We start from the raw sequence: 20,836 nt of genomic DNA on the forward strand, positions 1-20,836 counted from the left end.
TGATCTTCCTTTCTTTCAGGAGCAACAAAGACATCCAGATTTCAAAATCACTGATTTTCTTAGAAAACCATCTTGCACTATTACATTCTTCCAAATGGTACTAATCTCAACATCAAATCACCACTCCTGACAGTTTTAACAGTATTAATGTATCTCTTAGGTGTTTCTTCAGAGGATATGATACAGTTTAAAAAGAATTCAGAAACATTCGCTTTGAACAAAGTTGGTTGCAGGAAAAAAATTGTTTTCAGCATTCTAACTGAAGTGATGTTGAAACAAAAATTTTTCCAGCTTACAGACATGTTGTCATTGTCATAAATAAGGTAAAAAGCTCAAATACCTGCTTATCCTGTAGGTCTGAAGAGAGTTCATAGCTCTCAGAAAGTGATCTTGACCTTTTAATAGCTTCTTCCTCTGCTTGTTTTCGCAGTATTGATGTTGAGTGCTGAAGTTTTGGCCTCCGAGTTCTTTGTTGCCCAGGGGAGACAGAATACAGCCCGTAAGCTGAGTGATCGTAATGGTCTGGGCTTATAGCTGAACTGTGTGTTATAGGTCCTTGATGGTAAGCAGATGGGCTGTCCAAAGATGTGCCAGTTTCGCTACTTGGAGCTTCACCCTCGACACTAGAGAGACATTAAGAAGACAGGAAAATCCTCCGGTGAGTATTGTGTACCAAAATCCTCAGTAACAAACAGCACAGTTTTGATTAGGATAATTCTACAGCCATCCAGCACATTTAGTTGAAATTCAGATGCAGATACTACAAGGTAACATAGACATTATGTTAAATACCACAGTTTTCACTGTAATCTAAACAAGTTCTATTTTTGTTGTGGAGGTCACCTTTAGAAGGTGAGTCAAGCAGGAGAATGGAGATCTCAAGCATTATTTAACTTCACAGACCAATTGTTAGTAGCATCCAAAGTAACTTAGCAATTGTAATGTAAATGAAAACTTCATTTCTTATAAGATTTTGCTGTGATCTTTTCCAAATTATTCTACTTCAAAATGACAGATGCTTATTTTTATCTCTTTCATTGCTTTGACAAATAAAACCAATACTTTCTTACCATTGTATTTGAGTTCAGCGTAAAAGGATTACTTTCACTTTACTCAAAGGAGATTTGATAGGATCTTGTGTGCTATAATGTTTCTCGAAACTAAAGTTGGGAAAAAATAACTCCAGGAGAAATTTCATTTATTTCTCTGCTAGTGAAAGATTGCTCCCATGAGATACTTTTGGCATGCTTTCTATTAAAGTATCCCAAGGGATGGTGCTTTGAGGTAATAAAAGTAAAATATTTTCAGGTAGGGAATACACAGTAGGAGCTACATGGCAAATAAAACACTGTTTTCACAGGAATGCTGTCACTGCTATGTGATAATGAAAAACAAACAAACAAAAACAAACACCTCTGCATTAAAGAGTTGCACAAAAGAAAACATTTTAAAACTGAACCCTAGTCAGGCTTTATCCTGATGCAATGATCTTCTAATGGTTATTTTGATTTGTTTGATACTTACATTAGGACATTCTCACATTACAATAGCATGTGTACTTCCTCTCTTTCACAGTATCTGTTTTTCCCATTTCACATAAATATTTACTATTTGCCTCATACAACGTACAGAGAGCACTGATAGACACTGAAATTCTATTTACTACTTGTTTTAATCAGAGACACAGTCAGCACTCCTTCACACACACGTAAACGCGAGCATTTGCAGCACTTCCCCTACCTTTCGTTTTAGGAACAGGTATATCCAGACTAAAGGAATACAATTCCACGTGCTCCCACAGCCTGCTCTGGTTCATATACTGCTTTCATTCACATGTACATGAACATAAAACACAAAGCCCTTCTGTTGTCTCTTGGAAATGAAACGCTGTGATCCTTGCTACACACGCATACCACAGCAGCCCCTGCAACAGTTCAAAGTACAGAGCGACTTCTGAAAGAACATTCTCCACCGGACTGCAGTGCCAGAGGAGATCAAGGTTAACACTGTCAAAACTCCCCTAGCTCGAACACTGTGTACTTTTTAAAGTGCAGGGAAATACAAGTCCCTCAGATGTCTCAAAATGTTTCTATAAACATGTAGAACTGAAGTTTCTCTTTCTTTGCAAATCCTCTTCCTTTGCCCATCAAAATATGACTCTACCCAAAAGGTATTTTCAAACATACTTTACCCAGGCTGGAAATATTTTCAGTCTACACACATCACTTTTTCCAAAAAGGAAGCCGACAGGAAACTAAATCCCCTTCCCTCAATGACACAGATGGCTTTCAACTTAACAATGATAAATGATCCGCAGTTTTGCTACTGACATTGAAACTGTGTAACCGCTCATTGAAAGAAACACACTATTCTCTCTAAAGCAGCCTTGAAGTACATTTGTACTGCTCTAAAACCCTCCACGTTCTCTCTTTAAATACTGAAACACAATTCTCTGTTCTGTTTAACTAAGAGACCATCACAGGCTCCCAGTTTCCATCTTATTTGTAAGTACTTTTCATACACATACGGTAAGTTTGTTTAATAACCCAGCCAAAATAAATAAGAACTCACTATTCTTAAATAAGAATATCACTATTTCCCCCTTCTTAGGTTCTGTGGCATTCTTGCTTTTCTCTTCCCTTAATTCCTAAGTATTTACAAACCCTTCCATTACTGATAACCATCTCATGTTGGCATCTTAATAATAATACCCTCAACGGATCACTTAATCTTTTCTCAACAGAAGTACTACTGCCCTGGGTAGGAAGAAATTGGAAGTGGATCTACCCAAGGTTTTGACTAAAGCTTGAGCATTCTTCTTTATTTGCAGTTTTTCTTTTGTACTTTTTCCAGACTCAAACATGAGCCTTGAATGAGACGGAAAGCTTGACCTCACTTTGCTCACAGGCCTAATTCCCCACCATCACACGTCAGGCCTCAGAAGCAGGAAAGCAATCACCTTCTACAACGTGCAGCCTCCTGCACAACAGCACGACAGCCCTTTAAAGCAACAGAGCATGCACAACTAATACTGCATATTTGAAAGCTTTCTCCCATTCATTTCTTCCCTGTCTGTTAATTGAAGAGGAGCTGAGGCTTCACACAAATTATTTCATATAAGTGAAAATTCCACTGACAAAAGCAGTTTGATTTCTTCTTATTACTACTTTACATGTTTGGAAATGAAAAATATTTCAATATATACAACTTGTATGAAGTTTTAATGACAACAAAAATTACTGCTGTGCTATGGAGGAATCGCACACAGAGCACTGTGCAGGAGTACGCAATTGAGAACGATCGTGTCCAGGTCTATTCTGAAAAGCTCTGTGCTCAGAATGGTGCCTTTGCTTCACACAGCCTCCACAGGGTTAGAAGGTTCTTCCAGCTATCCTCTTACTAAAAATGCCAACAGACAAAAACCTCAGGGGATCTGCTCCAAGCCTGCAACAGCAGCTAGCAGGAGTCCTCTATGACAACAGGAATAGGTGGGCACTTCGAGCATCACTTCCCTCAGTATTCACCTTGCACACACTTTCTTATATGGATAAGAAATCAAGTACCTTGAGTGAAGTGCAGAAATAGACAACACTACCTAGTCCCAGGCAAAATGAGAAAGAAATTCCTAATTAAGGCCTCTGATATCTGCCACCTCCCCATGCCAAGTAGAATTACTGCTAATTGGAGGACGTAAACTCATAGACGAGGTTGGTTTATCTCCCTGCAATTTACCAGAGCAGATTAGTTGGGAAAAGAGCACTGCATCAAGCATTCCAATTCAGGAGAATGCAGAACAGTCAAGACATGAACCTTTCATTTCTAGAACTTTAACTGTCGTATCGCACTCCTGTCTCAGGAGTAAATAGAGATCCATAATCTGCCAAGACAGAAAATGAGAACAGCTGTTCGCCAGGATTTTACTGAGGAGCAGAGAATGGAGCAGCTTAACAGCACTAACCAGAAATTAAACATTTAAAAATATTTACTACTATTAACATGGTGTTGCATGGATAGAACTTAAGAGCAGAGCCATGGAAAATCTTTGCTTTTTTGAATATCTAAGGAACTTTTCTGAAGGAGTGGGCAGCATTGGCTGAATCAGCATTTTATCAAAAGCAGTCACTGGAAGCTTCTTCCTGCACGGACCTCAGCTTGCACTACCATTAAGAAACACACCGTATCGAGGAACAATGCAAAGACGAAAAGCTTAGAGAAAAATGGAAACAATGGAGCACAGGACTTTTGACACGGCAGTGCGTATGTGAAACTACTGGCAAAAAATTAAAAAAAAATCAGATGAACTCTGCTTTTTCCAACTAATACGAACCAGTGTAATACCAAAGATGGATAGACTTGGGCATTTTCCTCTCTTTCATGTGTTTGGCTTGAGAATTCCTGCAAAAGCAGAGATACACTCTGCAAATGTTTTTAAATTAAAATACATCAGCCAAAGTGACATTTGTGCACGCAAGCAGGATCCGTTCTTTCCATCAGCAGAGCAGTGAGCTGAGGGTCAGTCCCGCAGTGCAGCTAACCCCGCGTTCACCCACCACGTGCACTGAGCTCCAACAGCAGCAGAAACAAAGCCCACTGCTCTCTCTGAACGAAAGACTCACAACAACGTGCAGGCAGTGGCTGCCAAGGAGCTGCTTTTCTAACTCATTTGCCTAGATGTCAAACCTGAATAGCATGGTGCATAGCTGTATCTTTGGACTAAGGTAGCATACAATAGATCCAAGCTGACAAAATACAAAGCAGAGGCTGCTGCTAATGAGGACAAGGTCTGTTGGATTTTTTTCCCTTTTTATACACTCGCTTCCCACTGTTCAGGTGACAGGCTCATCTCTGAAGTTACCTAATGAGAAAAAGCTCTGTCATCCTTCCTCCCTCTGCCCATTGCTGAACACAGTGACGTGGTTAGCCACAAGGGAGGCTGATCGTTCCTCTCTGGGCGTTCTAGCTGCATGAACCTGGCATGTCTTTTCTTCCCTGTATCTCATTTTACACATTCACATCAGAAATTATTGCTTGTGATCACACAGGCTGTAATTAGTTGATGAGTACACTAAACACATTACCATCCTTTCTAACAACATATTAATTGGGATTTTTTAATATTTACTAAATTCTTTGGAGGATTTTTTTTCACTTTCCAAAGAACTGTGAGGGTCTTACATTCATACCTTCCTTTTCCTTCAAACCGTACCGACTACAATCTTAGCGAGAGCAAACAGAAGCACAATCAGGAAAAAAAATGGAAAAATAAGAAAGCTTCAACATCTGAGCTTAGAATAGAAACTGGAAAGAGTCCCAAAGACCTGAATTTCAGTGAAGAGCAAACCCCGTGCTTTTCCCTGAGTACAAATGTGCTCACTGCACTCACAGTAATGGCAAAACAATTGGTTTGGATGACAGAGGACAACCACAGAAAGTAGAAATTCACTTTTTTCTGAGGCCTGCTACCTCACAGACTGCACAATGTGAAGAGGAAGTACTGAGCTCACTCATGTCAGATGCAAGGAACCATTTCGTATTCCCATTTGCCCCAGAAACCTCACAGTCTGCAACGCCCAAAGTGCCCCAAAAGCTCGCTTGTAGGACTGTAATACAAAGATAATGTCAATATGTGCCTACAGAAAACTTCCAAATGTTGAATCCAGTACATTGCAGCCTTTGTTTGGAACCAAAAGCAACAAGGAAATCCAACATGCTTCCAAGTAACATAAGTGCCAAACCAAAACTGCACGCAGTATTTCAAAATAGAACTAAAAAGCTCTATGAGTAAATATTTAAAAAATGACTTTACCAATGAACACCCTCTGAAATCACAAGTAATTTTCATCATTCATTTACAATGGGCTTTCAACAGTGCAATATAAAGACATGAAATTGAAAACAGGCCCCAACAACTGGATGGTGCATTCACAGGAACCAATTTGCGTTACACCCATTCTGTAAAAATAAAGTTAGTTTGGACATAAAAATAAGTATGAGAAGATAATGTGTTTGTGCTGTTACATCTTAGATTTTTCTATAGTATTTTAGTGTTCCATAGTATTCTACATTACTAAAAGAATAAACACTAGTTCAAAGGTACACACAATGAATCAATTTTCTTCTGAATTGTGGAAGGTACATACAAGTACTATGAATACTCTCAAAATCACTGCCAACTTATCACCCTGGTTAGCCCCGGAGGACAAAGCAGTGCCCAGCCTTGCCACAACAGGACATGCTTTGCTCTTTAGGAAGCAGGTGATTTCTTGGGCTGCTGTAGGGATTGGCAGGCCAGAAATAGCAGTCAAAAATCCAGGCAGCCTGCATAACCTGACTGAGCTTAATGGAGTATTTATACATTTATTTGTTGCAATGGTGGAGCATTTGCATGAGTAGTTCTTCATGAAATTCTTCAATCAAATTGGTCCTTTCCCTAAGTTGCCTGTTCCATGAATCCATGTCATTTACCTTTAAATCGTATCTACACTGAATAATTCAGCAAGATATTTTCTTTTTTTTTTTTTTTTCCCCCGACCCAAACAATGGCTGTCCTGCAGTTTTACCAAGATAGCTACAACTGAAGTACCGGGATACCGAGGGACTCAAACATGCCACGTATGGGATGGATTTAAATGCAAAACAAAAAGACCAAAGGTTTTTACATGAAAAGTTCATTCTGTAAATACAATGCCTAGTAAATCTTCTATTCCATTCCAAAATATATGTCCTATATAAATAGGCCCAATGCTCAGGAAGAAAGAAGTGCTTACGCATCTGTTTTACACCAACTATCTCTTTTTAAAACTTGGAGGTTAAAAAGTCAAACTCTGATCGTAACTCCCAATTATAAATACCCACTTGAAACTGATCCAAATTCTCTACCTAGCTCAAAGAATGCAGACCAGAAGTCGCCTGTGGAACTGGGTAACAGAGAGCAGCTCAATGGCAGCTGCTAGAGCAGCTGGTATGACCACACATTTCCATCATGAACGCTGAAAAAAAACCCCTATATTTAAATGGCAAAAACATTTAGGTCAAACCCAGGCATTCCACATACAAACAAATCTATATGGTAGTTAATTTCTTGCATAAACCTTTGTCTTTACAATGAAGTCCTAATTTAAACGTGAAACTTAAAACTGCAATGAGAAACAAAACACAGCAAACTGAAACTATGACTCTCTATAGGCAACTCAATCTGAGCATAATGATTCATTTGACACAAGGGTGCACCCCACTGCTTCAAAGCTGGCTTGCATTTCTGTACCTGTGGTGCTTTCTACTATAAACTTGGAGGTGTACTTAATTAAGGCTCTGATGTATGCATTGCATTATCTCAAATTACTCTTTGCAAAAAGTTCTTAATGTAACCTCTAAAAATGCAGAACTAGCCATACGCAGCTCATACAAGCTAGTTTTTTAATATTTTTCTTTTCTTTCCTCCTCCACAATACAACATTCCCCAATGGGGTGAGAACACTTGAACAGAAGTATATTATTAGTACAATTTGGAACAGATTGGAATCTAGCTCTTATTCCCATCTCTGTTTTGTACAGCTCTAGTACACAGAAGTCAATTTTATGGAGAACTTACACAAATCCCCAAATTCAATAAATGCAATAACATTAACAAACCAATCTACCTTCAAATATACACTGTCAAAAGTTCAAAGCCATTATGATGGGCAACAGTATTCACAGGCATCGACAAAAGCTTTGATCCAGGAAAGAAATATCGACCGACTTGTTTTACTTAGAATGCACTCTCACCAATTCAGCTGTTTTTGTTAAAAACAAATGAAACCTTTGACTGTACATCAAAGTGATGTCCCAGGCAATTCATCTTCCTGAAGTTATATATCACTGCAAGAAAAATCCAGACAAAATTTGCATGTTCTCAGAAACGAACACTAACAACTAATGAACCAACCACTTTGCTCTGTAACGTTCTGTGTAACAGACTGCCAACAGCAGCCAGTTAAAACACAGTTTGAGGACCATTGACAGCCTGACCAGATCCGCAGACAAAACACCACTATGTGCCTTGCAAACTTCCATTTGCTTTCTAGTCCAAGCCCTGGATTCAAACTCAGAGAAAATCCCCAACATCTGTTCGCTTGGACACTACTGAACTTTAATTCCCACTGAATAAACCCATGAAAGGCATTTAAAAAACAATGTTTATTTTTAAGGCTTTTTAACCCACAACCTTACGTGCTACTAACGACAGCAGAGAGCAGGGGAAGATGACAGATCATATTCTCTTCTAGGAAGCAGAAATTAGGAATTAATGCACTCTTTCTGCTGAAGCAGAGATGCACACAAGCAAGTCCAGAAGAGAACCAAACAGAAATCTACCCTACTTCATTTAAGGGAACAACCTTTATAATAGATTTAAGAACTAAGAATGTGTGTTAGAGAAGAGCTTACTTGAGATTATCTTCAGCTTCCAAGGAGGAGAAGGAAGGTTAAATGCCTCACGTATCACCTTTGTCTATGTCAAACAGGGCAGCGCGCTGCCTAGCAAACAGAAGTTTCTGCTACAAAAGGGTTAAAATCAACAAAAAAGCAACCCTCCCACAGCACCCATTTAATGCCTGATAAAGCTTCACTGCTAAAAGCAAAGCTGTGCTTTATTTTCATTATTTGGCAGCTGGAAAGGAACAAGAGAGACTGACAGCATCAACAGAACTTAAGCACAGCTTGCTTACAGAAGTTACCTTCTATCTCAGGTAAAGAAAGTACACCGTTCTCTGCTTATCTGTGTTAATCATCACCCAACATAAGTTCATTTAGCAGTGACCCTATTCCATACTTTAAACTGTTTGTATAAAGTGCACAAAATTATATTAAAATAAGGCTATATACTAATTTGAGGCTTGTGGCTAGAAGAGCTCTCAAAATTACCAGCCCGGTTTTCAGAGGTTTGTTTTTAAGGTCAGCTCCTCTCTGCATGCCAACATAAAACACTCATATCAGAAAATTCTTCTGAAGGATGTTTACCCTCCTAAGTGAACCAGAGCTAAATATTCTCAAGTTTAACTGCGCCACCCAACATTAACTGCAACCCTGAAGGTCTCTGCCTACCACTGCACACTTTGCCCTGCTCTTCCTAAGTGAACTCGAACAATCAGAAGTCTTATAAATCTGCAAGGTTCCTCAGTGTATCTAACCTCAACTATTAATTATCTACTCACATGTAACATTTAGCACCTCGCATCCTCTTATTTACCAGACATATGCTACATATGACACGTATTCAAGATAGTGAGATATTAAAACATTCTACCATTTATAACATCAAGACATGACCTTTATTCAGTGCTAATTTTAAAAAGGAAGATTTAGTTTCTGCATCTGAGAAAAAAATTCATTTGCACGCACAGCTGAAGCAGCATTTGATATAATACAAAAATCCTTGGCATCGTATGTCAGCTATCGTCATATTTCACCTCTGTTGTGGCTTCAGCTGTTGTGTCAAGGCAGCCAGAGGTGATGCTGAGTGACACTGCCGCGGGCAATGAAGTTCTGTAAGAAACTATATGCTATTTGCTCTACCTGTTCAGGTCTTGATGGAAAATAATAACCTTTCATCTCTTATGGACTGTGTTTAGCACACATATGAATCAGCTTGAAGATCCTTACCGAAACCCTGTTTTCATAGTAATAAAAAGTTTCAGGCATTTAGATTTCATACCTGGAACAAAATCACATCTTTTTAGATCTAACATACTTGATAAAATCTATTATTTGACCCATTTTCAAGTTTTATCCCTTTTCTAGTTGAAATGATTACAAATAAAGTACGGTATGCACAACTTGCAGTGGTTGTTTGACTTCTCCTTTGAGTACCAGATAGACCTGATGAGGCTGTAAGAGCAATGCAGTTACAAAAGCCAATCCAAATCCAAAATGAGTATGGACTGCTAACAGCCAGACCAGAAAATAAAAAAAAAGGAACTTTTCATAATCTGAATCTAATATACAAAATGCTGTTGCTCAGTTTTAAACACTGCTTAAACCCCGTCTTGACTGCCAGTTACCTCGTGCTGGGTCTGAAACACATGAAAACAAGCAAGGAAAGACAAAAAGCCTTTACTGGTTTTCTCTAAGGGAAAACAGTGTAATTTCAACACGCATAAACACATACAGGCATGAGAACCTCTCACGAGGTAGGAAAAAACCCGCTAACCGAGCACACAGAAGCCTTCTTCCTGCTTTCAGTGACATCCAGAGTTTTGCTCCAACTCCAGTGAGAACAGGGACCGGCCCTGAGCATTCTGCACGCATGGAAGAAGTCTGTGCAGTCACTTACTGGAAGAGAACCACTGCAAAACAGTCTTTAATCACAGGCTCACAAGTGTGAGGTTTTTGTCCCGTGCAACACACCCTGATTTAAATTAAGGCATACAGAACTTAACGTTCAGGGAAACAAAATGGTAAGAGATCTTTTGTTTGAGGCACAGAGTTTAGCAGGAAATAAATGGTTTTAGATATTACTTAGATTCAAGGCAATGTGTCCAAGACAGATGGTACTTGCATACTCACTCAGAAAGACGCACTGAGTTGTACTACGTGTGGATCTTAACTCTGAGGACAAACGAGACATGAGAAGATTACCTACAGTCCCTAATCAGCTGAAAAGCTGACATGCTTTTTCTCATTCACAAACTTCCTTCCTTTTACATTTCCTCTCCATTATGCTGAGCTCATACATCTTAAAGTTCATTTTCTGTTGGTGAGGAATTAAATGTAGGCTGTCAGTAGCACTTCTGACCCCTATCACTGGTCACAATAAATTAACACAGGTCTTGGGAATCTATTGGTGCTATTTCAAAGCTTACTATAGGAACGTTGCTCTACAAAGCCTACCCACTGTTATATTTTAAAATCTGCTTCATGTTCTATTTGTTACCTTGAATCAATACTGAAAAACAGAGGAGCCATGGTTCACACACAGCACAGGAGTAGTTGCCCAGCCACAAGGCAGCACGCAGCAGCTTTGTTTGGATGCAGCACACTCACGGCCAGAGCAGCTCCGCAACTCAGACTACTGGGAGCACCAGGAGTCTGCACTGACTTCTGCTGATATGACGTGCCTTAGCTGGGCATGTAAGGCTGGGCAACCACGAAAGAATGTAAGGTCTAAAGCACAGAACCTGGGTCATTCTTAGAATTTACAGGCTATTTTCCATTACTTAATCCATAGATCTTTCCTCAATGGACAGTGGTCTTTAGGATGAGGGCAGAAGCCCAGTTCCTGAAAACAAGGTCAGCTTTTTGTGAATCAAAAATGAAATGTTTACAACAAGTTCTTTGCCAAAACAGATTCAGAAAATGTCAAGACTGTCAGAAAAGATCTCGTGCAACATGTTGAGCTGTGGCAGCCCAGGAAAACTCTACTACTGTTCTCCTAGGCTGACTGAGGTGTTTTTGATTCAGTTAACAATGAAAGAATCCAAAACTGCAACAGTTACCATTTGAGCCAATCTCCAATAAATACTGGGCAATCCCCTCTCCTCTGCTTCACAGGGACTGCCCACTCACTACAAAGTCCCACCCTCCCCAACCTGAAGCGTTAGAATCAGCTCCTTCTTGAAAACAGTCTGTAGTCAATACTTCACAGCACTGATTATCTCCTAAACAATTTTCACGAAATAAAGAATATATGAACAGCAATAACGAACTGCCTTTTAAGAATCTAAGAACAGCTGAAAACATTATCTAACGTTCAACACCCTGTGAAATGTCATTAACTTCAAAGCATGTGAATCACCCCAGACACCTCTATAATGGAAACAAAGCAGCTGTTTACCCACCCATTACAATAAAGCAGAACCATGCAAGAACAATAAAGATAATTTTTATTCCCAGTTGAGAGTGCAGAGAGAAAAGCTATAATTAGATAGAAACACAACCAGAAAGTCAGGGGTTCACGCAGGCCTGCTCTGTCAGAAAAACTGTTAGACCTCTCAGAACAGCAGCTGGATCAGGAATGCTGCTGTCCACCTCCTTTGAATGATAACTTCCCAACACAACCTCCCAGACGAAGAGGGGAAACATTCCCTTTGGTGTTATCTTTAAATGCTGGGGTGCTTCCAACTGAACGGTCCGTTCCTCCCTGAAGATCTATCCTCAGAGTTCTGTGCAAGTGCTGACACGGTCTGCCTGTCTGGACTCATGAAACTGACAGGATCACGGCTATGATCGTTATGGCTGTAGGCTATGCTACAAAGAATACGCTAAACTCAAGTTACATACAGCCCAACATACAGATGTCTGAGCTTCAGTGCTCATGGCTGCTGCTCTATTTAATTCTCCACGTGATCTGAGATCAAGTCTGGTCCATTCTACCATGAAGGTTGGGAGTGAAAAATAAATAAAAGTAAAATTGTGAACTTTATGTAGTACAGATATAGGAATAGCGGTAAATACACCCTGTAACAGAAGATATATGGGGTTTGTATCCACATTGGATCATAAAGAAGACCTGAGGGGTCACATAGACATATCAACAAACAGAAGGAAGTTAGCTTTCTTTTTATCTAAACTCTTACCACAGCATTTGAACTCCTGACACGTCCATCCTTCTTAATCTGGAAGATCTCTAAGGGGAAACTGAGATTTTTTGGACCAAAGAATGGAAGTGCCCCTCAAAACAGGACTGACAGACTTTGGATTCTTCGTCTATTTCCCCACCCTGCATGTAGTCACTATGTGAATGGAAACCAAGTCACAAATGCTGCATTTTGTTTCTGTTTGCACAACACAAAGCAACAGGGAATTGAGTCCTTTGTTTTTAAGCACAAGTTCAACTCAAATGACACTGAACTACTGAAAGAATCTGATTATCAGATATACTACATCAATTTCCTGAATTAAAGGCTCCCAAAGCCATCATTTCAATATTCCACTTCTCCCACAAAGATAAAAGAGTTTGATTTTTTATCGTGTCAAAACTTGGCTTTTTTTTTTTTTTACTTTATTTTTATTAATTGCAATTTGAAAGATTATAATTTAAAATTATTCATGATAATTTTATGAAAATGCCTTTGTCTGGGGTAAAGAAGCAAAAGAAGATTTATTTAGCTAAATTTGCAGCCCTCTTTAACGTAATACTAGGGCTTTGTGCTACAGTGGATTAAAGCAGCATCTGTTCTTCTCTGGAAACCTGGAGTCAAATCACAGCAGCGCAGTATACTCACCATCTCTGTCTGTACCCTAATTACAATTGTCCTTACCCAAAAGAAAATCCAATTCCTGCAACATGCAAGAAGGTCTGTATTTATGTAACTAAAATGTTTTTGGTTACTAAGTGTTAGTAAAAGCCCATGGTCGGTATTTTCTGGAAAATAAAGAAGCGTAAATTAAACAAAATCTATATTTATATAAATATTGGTGTAAAATAGTAACATACAAGATGCTAAAAAAATGAACTTAAGAGTTCAGGGCTTAATTCTGTTCTTGTAACACAACAGTCTTGTTAGACAACAGAAAAATAGAAGTGAAATTGGGAACATGAATTTGGCTTGTGTCTATACTCTGCTTAAATATAAATGAAAGCTAAACAAAGCACTTACCAAATACAACACAATAACATGCTTCTCCTCAAACCCTGCTCATATACTTGAGTGTTCTGTTGATCGGGCAATATGTAGGTTAAGGGCACATCCTCATACATTTAATGTAACAACTAGGGCAATCAGGGCTCCATCTTGACTACAGTTTCTGAGACCTCCTGCAGTTCTGTTATTAAATAAACATAAAAAGCTATAATTGATTGACAGCTTCTGTGATTAAAATATGCCCAACTCTAAAATTAATGATAAAGTTCCCATTGATTCTGATAAAAAAATAACTACATGAATGCTGAAAGATTAACAAAGTTGCACCCTTCCTAAATGATTGTAAACCCCTGCAATGAAGGGGCACAGCCCAGTTATTCTACATCCATGTATCACGATGCTCAAAGCAACTAAGTTTTTTTTCTCATCAAATTCTGGTGCTCCACAGTTTTTTGAACACAAGCACAGCTACCATGTAGCATGAACCATTCCTTTGCATCTGTCAGAACTGGGCAGGAACTGGGAGCTGTGTGGGTTTACAACAAAGGGCATGTTAGTCTGAATCCATGAGATCCTACTGAAGTGTGATGGATAAGTTCCAGGACAGTTCTATGACATTAATATTTCCAAAATAAAGATACCCTGAGAGCAGGCTAAATACAGTGTTACTCATTGAGAGAAGCACAGCTGAAGCTATCAAGTTAGGGCAATACAGTGCCTTGAATTCCAAGTGGAACACCAGACAGTATGCAAGAGGACATGTTTCACTAGTAAAACAGCATCTCACTCCTAGCACACGTTTCCCAGTGGTCTGCTAGATGCCTGATGTCCAGGCTGGAGGGGTGTCAAAAAATCAAGAAGCACAGGCAAAATAAGTGGGGAGACATTAAATACCACAGCTGGAAAACTGCTGGCTTGGGCCCAGGATACACCCTGCAGCCACCAACAGGGGATGGGCTACCACCAGGCTAGCCTTCGTCATTCACAGCTACTACTTCTTGCTGTTAGGGCAAATGCAGTTTTCAAGGATAAATTATTAAGCATTCAAAATCAACTATGGAATTACGAGATTTCCCTCTCTGTTCAGAAAGTTTGATCCCTGAATTGCCATCTTTCTACCTAGAAGAAAACATGATCAACATAAAGAAAAACTGTTTTGAAGTAGTTGTTGTACCTGAAACCTAGCACCTCACAGGTGTGAAACAACTCCAATCTGGAAGTTATGGAAGACTATTCTCACGATGCTAAATACTTGGAGGAATACTTTCTACAGCCATACAAACAAAAATGTATTTCTCTTCAGCAAATGTTAATGTTGCAATTTTGCAACGTGCTCACAAGGTGAGAAGTAACACGTAAGGCCATCCAGTCCTTTCTTGAGAAGAAACCACATCCCGGGTCTCAAGAGAAGCACCCTGCCCAGCGCCAGTGAGCACACCTCCTCCAGCAGGGAGGGCCTCTGCCCAGCCAGAGCTCAGTGCCTGGGCTCCTAGCAACCTCCCCATACACACTTCTAAGCAGAGCAACAAACCAGTTACTGTTCTGCTTGGTACGTGTACTTTTCGGGTGTAAAACAGAACACTTCAAGCTTCCTTACCTGTATTCAAAGTATTGAATTACAGGTATTTAAAGGACTGAAGTTGCAAATTGTTTTTAACTGTGGGAGGATTCTAGGAGAGCATCTGAAGGGGTGAAGAAACAACTAAAAGCTGTTGATATAGTGAGTGCTATAACCTTCCCTGGTTAGTTCCATCTCACGTATTAGAATTGGTAACTTTGACTACATCAAATTAGTAGGAATAGGGAAAATAAAACAAAGATGCTAGCTGACTTCCCACATGAAACCTCAACATGGACTAGGCCATCTATTTAAGTAACTGAAAAAAGACAACAGGATACTATGTGGCACTACCCTCAATAGCTGCAATTTCAGAACTAGAACAGCAGGACATAACAACACAGCAAACCTGATACAAAAGTAGATGCAAAATGAGAGATGGGTCATTTTATTTAGCAGGGCTGGAGTTCCCCGAAAGCACTACAGAGATGTAACGAATTCTGATTATACACGGGTATCTGCCACAAGAACAGAAACAGTTAAACACAACCATCCAAACTAAGTACTCAGCAATTCCTCTTTCAACACATCAGGCAGAATAATCAAGTTTAACTGAAAGGAAGTGCCAATATAGCAATGTGCAAACATCGGAAAAAAACACTGAAACAATGACTGAATGGCAAAATATTACTGTGTGAATACGGGCAATGTGTAACTGAGGGAACGTTTAGGAATTATGTTATGAGCAAGTCATGCAAATGTAAAGTGCTTTATGCAAATAGTCCCAACTGCACACAGGCAGCTTCCCAGCTCAACTTTATTGTGTTCCTTAAGGATAAAAACAGACTCAGATATATGACTGTAAACTGCATTATCCAACATTTTTCGCACCAAAAAAACCACCTTTTTCTTTCTTTAACAGGAAAGACACCGCAGCAGTCACCAGCAGTTACACTGGATCCAGTCACTTCCTCCTTTTATGTTTCTCCACACAAGCACACACCCAATTTAATTTGTCTCCTTCAGCTGGGGGTTTCTGCAACAGCACTGAGTGTCATCAAGTTATTTTTTGGAATCCTAGAATATCCCGAGCTGGACGGGACCCATACAGATCACTGAGTCCAACCGCTGGCTCGGCACAGGACCACCCAAAGGCCAGACGGATGTCTGCGCACGGTGTCCAGACGCTGATTTGGACATCCAGTATTCAAGCAGCTCAGGACTGCGGTTCTGTAATTTTGACACACCACTCAGTTAACAGCACCACAGCGATACGAGGCGGCACACGTTAACGCGACAAGCCCAAATTTCCTTTCTTCTCGCAGCAGCCGCTCACCGTGTCTCTGCAGAGGCCTCCGAGCCCCGCGCCCGCTCCGCCCGGCTGGGGGTCCCGGCGCACCCCGACAGCTCCGAGGCACGACGCCGACAGCCGTGCGATTTCTCAAACTACAGCAAAGTTACCGAAGAGAAGCGCGCCCTGCCCGTGGCACGCACCGAAGCGCACCTCCTCGGAAAGCTGCGGGCAGTTCCACACATCGCGTGCCGCCGAGCGGCAGCGAGAGGCGCTCGGACGGCGGCGGCTCCGCGGAGCCGCGGCTGCGGGCGGAGCGCCGCCTCCGCGCCGCACCGACCCGGAGCCGCCGGGCCCCGCTGCCCGCCCGCTTTCCCCATTCCGGGACCGGCGACGGAGGAGGAGGCCGGGCGGCGAGCGGAGCCCTTTGTGTGACGGGACGGCGCTCCGCCGAGCGCGGCCCCGCGGCGCGGCTTACCAGCTGTCAAGCTCCAGCTCCAGCAGCGACTGGGTCCTCTCGGAGCTGCAGTGCAGGCACCACATGGCTGGGCCGAAGTCGCGGGCGGAGAGCTCCGCGCTGCCACCATAGCCGCCCCTCGGCGCCCCGCCCCCGCCCGCTCCCCTCGGCGGCCGCTCGCGGGGCGGGCGGGAAAGGCGCGCGGCGGGAGGGGGAGGGCGCGCGCCCGAAGCGGCTCGCGCCCCCCCACCGTCCCGCGCGCACGCGCTGAGGGCGGTTGCCCCGGGAACGCGCTACACCTCAGGGCCGCGGCGCTCACCTCGAGAACCAGCGGTGCCCGCCGGAGCCGGCCCGGAGCCCGGCGGCGCGCAGGTGCCTCGCGGCAGCCCGGGAGGGGTTTTCCTGAGCGCTACGCGGGCATAATTAAAGCCTGGAGACTGTTAATTACATCTACAGCGAGTCCTTCGCGCGGCCTGCCCGCCTCTTCAGCAGGGAGATCGGGGCCTCCTCAGGAAAGCCCGGAGCTCCCGTTTCAGGCAAAGCACAGTGGCTTTTCGAATAGACACCTTCCGAGCAGAGCGGCTCACAAACATCCAGATTATTATTACTTTTTTTTGTTTTCAGCGTCCAGCTGTTCCCACGTGCCTCAGTTCTCTCCTCCGCCATCTGTTAAAAAATCCTTCAAGTTTCTTTGAAATTACTTAAAAGTCCAACGTGAAAAGCGTGTGTGGGACTGGGAACGCCAAGGCCCGGCGCAGGGCCGCGCTGTGCTTCTGCCGCAGCCCAACGAGCATCCCTGGAAAGCACAGCACACAACAGCAAAGCTAAAAATACTTCAGATCCTCCAGAATAGGAGCATAAAATAGGAGTGCAGCCTGCTTAAAACCCTAGCTCAAGGCAATGGCAGCAGCTGTGCTGGTGGCACATATCCCACCCATTTATTCTGAGGCATGCAGCTCGGCAATGGAATGGAGCAGTGTCGTCAACTTCGCAGACATTCAAAACAACAGCATCTAAGCTTCCCTGTTGTTGCTTTGAATGTTAGCATAACAGCCCCCATCCTATTTCTTTTCAATAAAGTGTTTTTTATACACTGCATTAGAATGAGATGGGCTGAGGTTCTCCATTACAGGGCAGAACGCGCACTCATCCGGCAGAGCGCACACAAAGCAGCGGACAAAGGACGATGGCACACGAAGTGCTGTGGAGGCCTGTGACAGTTCATGTGCCATCGTCCTTTGTCCGCTGCTTTGTGAGAAGTGGCTGATTTATAATAGCAAAAAATATACCTCTACCAGAGCCAGATTTTTGGATAAAAATGAATAATTCAAAAAAAAAAAAAAAAAGTTAAGGTCCTATTATCTCTTGCTGCTTCACTGAATCCTGACCCAGAAAGCTTCTAGCTTTTGCTGTATCATGCCCTCAGTATTCTCAGCGTTTCTAAGTGGGAAACTTCCACTGCTTCAGAAAGCACAGCAGCTCTGTAGTAAAGCAAGTTCTGGCAGGCAATAGCTCCTCACTAGAATCATAGAGAATATCTGAATTTCATCATCACTCTGTTTGACAGATGAATAAGAATCTCTCCCATTATTATTTTTTTAAGTGGATCCACCATGCAGTGATTAAAGTAATGCAAAAAATGAAGTCTAAACAGAGTTAATTAAAACCTGGTAATTTATAAATAAAAACCATCTTATCTCCTACAGTACTGAAAAAGGTGGTTTAACTTTCATAGCCTTATGTATTCACACACCTCTTCTGTAGAAACCACACCGTTCTGCAAAAATACTAATGCTGAAATTGCATGATTTTTTTTTCCACACAGTATTTAAACACTTTTTTTCCTAATGAAGATGATTATGCTTCATGAGGCTTTCCAAGCCACCCTCCCTCAGAGCCTGGAATAAAAGAGGGCTTGCAGTGCATCTGGAAGGTTAATCCAAGCTCCAAAGAGCTAAGGAACCAGCCAGTTCTGGAACCTGTTGCTGCCAGGGAACAGTGCCTTACCAGCTGCCTGCCCGTGTTCAAAATGCCTCCCAAGTTCCTCTGCTGATCTACACCACAAATAACTTTTGAAAATGACTTGCTCTTCACAGTTTACAAAGACTACTCCCAAAGCATTTTTAGTTTTACAGCTCAAAAAGAACAGCTGAAACTGCACTATAAAGCCAGTGACAAATATTGCTGCCTACAGGTACACAGAAATGAGTGTTGCAAAAAACAGCAAGGCCAGCATGATTAATATCCTGTAATAATACAAGAAAGCAAGATGAATTTTGAGTTTCCTGTGAAAACACTTCATGCAACCATCAAAACAACTTGCTTTCCAAATTAAGTTTCCCTTCATCAAAATAAGCATCATGTCTGTGTAAGTTGGGAAACTGTCTAACCACAGCCACTCCTTGTCTTCGTTTAGATGCCAGCGTACGGGAGAACTGGAAAGTAATTAAGAAAACAAGAACCATTCTTGGAGGGCTGAGTTTTTTGTTCTTTTTTCAGGGGTAGGAGGGGGTGTTAGGGGGACACATGGCCAGTGAGTTCACTGCTAAAGGCTTCATTCATAATCAGCTGCACAGTTTTTACTGAAGTTCTTTTTTTTTTTTTTTTTTTTTTTTTGTGGAAGGAGAGCAATTTGCACTATATTTTTTAGTAATGAAAACATTCCAGCACATAAAAACAGCACAGATCCCTGTAGCTTGGAGAATTCTCAGAAGTTTAGTCAGAAGCTAAAAACGTTGCTTAAACAAATCAGGTACAAGAAAGAGCACAATAAAAGGCTCAGATGTGTCCTTGTATTGTGTATACAACGTATTTTTTACTTACAATATATACCATGAGAACTGATCATATCTTTCTGATGATAAAAGAATCAAAATGACTTAATCCCAGTTAAAGATTTGGATTGAATGTGCCTTCTGCAGTTTCCTAAGGAGGCATTAGACATGGATTCCAATAAGACCGAGTCTAACCAGCTTTCAGTGAAACTCAAATATGTTAAGGAAGGACACACCTACACTAACTGTTTTGATAGTGATGTTACTGCACGTCTATAAACCAGAGACTATTTACATTGCAGTGCCTACTTTCAAGATCTCACAGTTATTCAGGCAGCCTCTTCACACAGAAGTCTTTGACATCGTAGACAGACGCTACAACCATTCCATGTTTTTCTGGTCCTGACTCAATGCCCTTCTGCTCCAAGCTTTGTCTCTATGTGTAATCAGGCACAAATCCAAAGCAGACATAAGCAGTCCACAAGTCAGCTGCTAAATGGAAACTGGTTTCCAGAGGAGAGACCAAGTGCAGACAGTTTGAATGTAGGCTGTGCGGGAGGATATAAGCCAGAAAGAGCAGCTCAGACACTGATCTCAAAAGCAGTCAAAGAATTTTCTGAAAATGTTTGTTTTCAGAACCTGTTCCAATCTTCCTTCAGCAGATACAAGCATGTATGCTAGATAAGAAAAACAACCAATCAGTGCTAACAAACCTCATTTCAAATACCACGTGGATAATTGTTATAGCTTCCCTCACCCTCAACAATCCCAAATTCTCAGTTTGCTTTGACCATTCTCCTGTAAAATTTCCATTAAATTACTTCTAAATTGATTTTAGTCTTTAAAACCTGAAGTAGAGATTAAATGGCAAAGTATTCTATAAACACAAGATCTCACATGTATTCTGACACGGGAAATTAAACACAGAAAAAACAAATTATTGATGCTCCTACACAGATGGCATTGTGGCTTCTGTGTCAAGGCAGCCTGATGCAATTATTTTTGGAAGGATCTTCTGTTTATGTTTAAGCATTCTAAACCCATCTTAGCTGGACCACAACCCATCAGGTAAGAGGCAGGTTGTGATTTTTCATAGACAGGTGGGGCTTGAGTTTTTAGGACAATCTTTTTAGTGGCACACAGCTACAGGATTTTTCTTTCCTAATGACAGAGGAACAGTATGTCATGCTTTGT

General features: G+C 41.4%; 1 protein-coding gene and 2 non-coding genes across 37 annotated transcripts in view; 1 reads left to right on the forward strand and 2 right to left on the reverse strand.

The window, feature by feature from the left end:
• Positions 1-20,836, reverse strand: part of IQSEC1 (IQ motif and Sec7 domain 1) — a 365,521-nt gene that overhangs the window by 45,645 nt on the left and 299,040 nt on the right. For 28 of the 35 annotated variants that reach the window (XM_046900093.1, XM_046900092.1, XM_040646649.2 and 25 more), the window contains one exon: positions 341-623. In XM_046900093.1, coding sequence (XP_046756049.1) covers positions 341-623 — 283 coding nt within the window. Of the gene's footprint in view, positions 1-340; positions 624-13,577; positions 17,018-20,836 lie in introns of those variants that run through there. The other 7 variants (XM_040646653.2, XM_040646650.2, XM_015293458.4 and 4 more) reach the window with 5 other exon arrangements.
• Positions 18,038-18,115, reverse strand: MIR12221-1 (microRNA mir-12221-1). Its single transcript, NR_161974.2, has one exon. It is a non-coding gene; the product is annotated as a microRNA mir-12221-1 (primary transcript).
• MIR12221-2 (microRNA mir-12221-2) lies at positions 18,040-18,118 on the forward strand. The gene has a single exon (NR_161975.2). It is a non-coding gene; the product is annotated as a microRNA mir-12221-2 (primary transcript).

The sequence above is a fragment of the Gallus gallus genome, chromosome 12 (genome assembly GCF_016699485.2).
Source record: "Gallus gallus isolate bGalGal1 chromosome 12, bGalGal1.mat.broiler.GRCg7b, whole genome shotgun sequence".
Taxonomy (NCBI): Eukaryota; Metazoa; Chordata; class Aves; order Galliformes; family Phasianidae; genus Gallus; species Gallus gallus.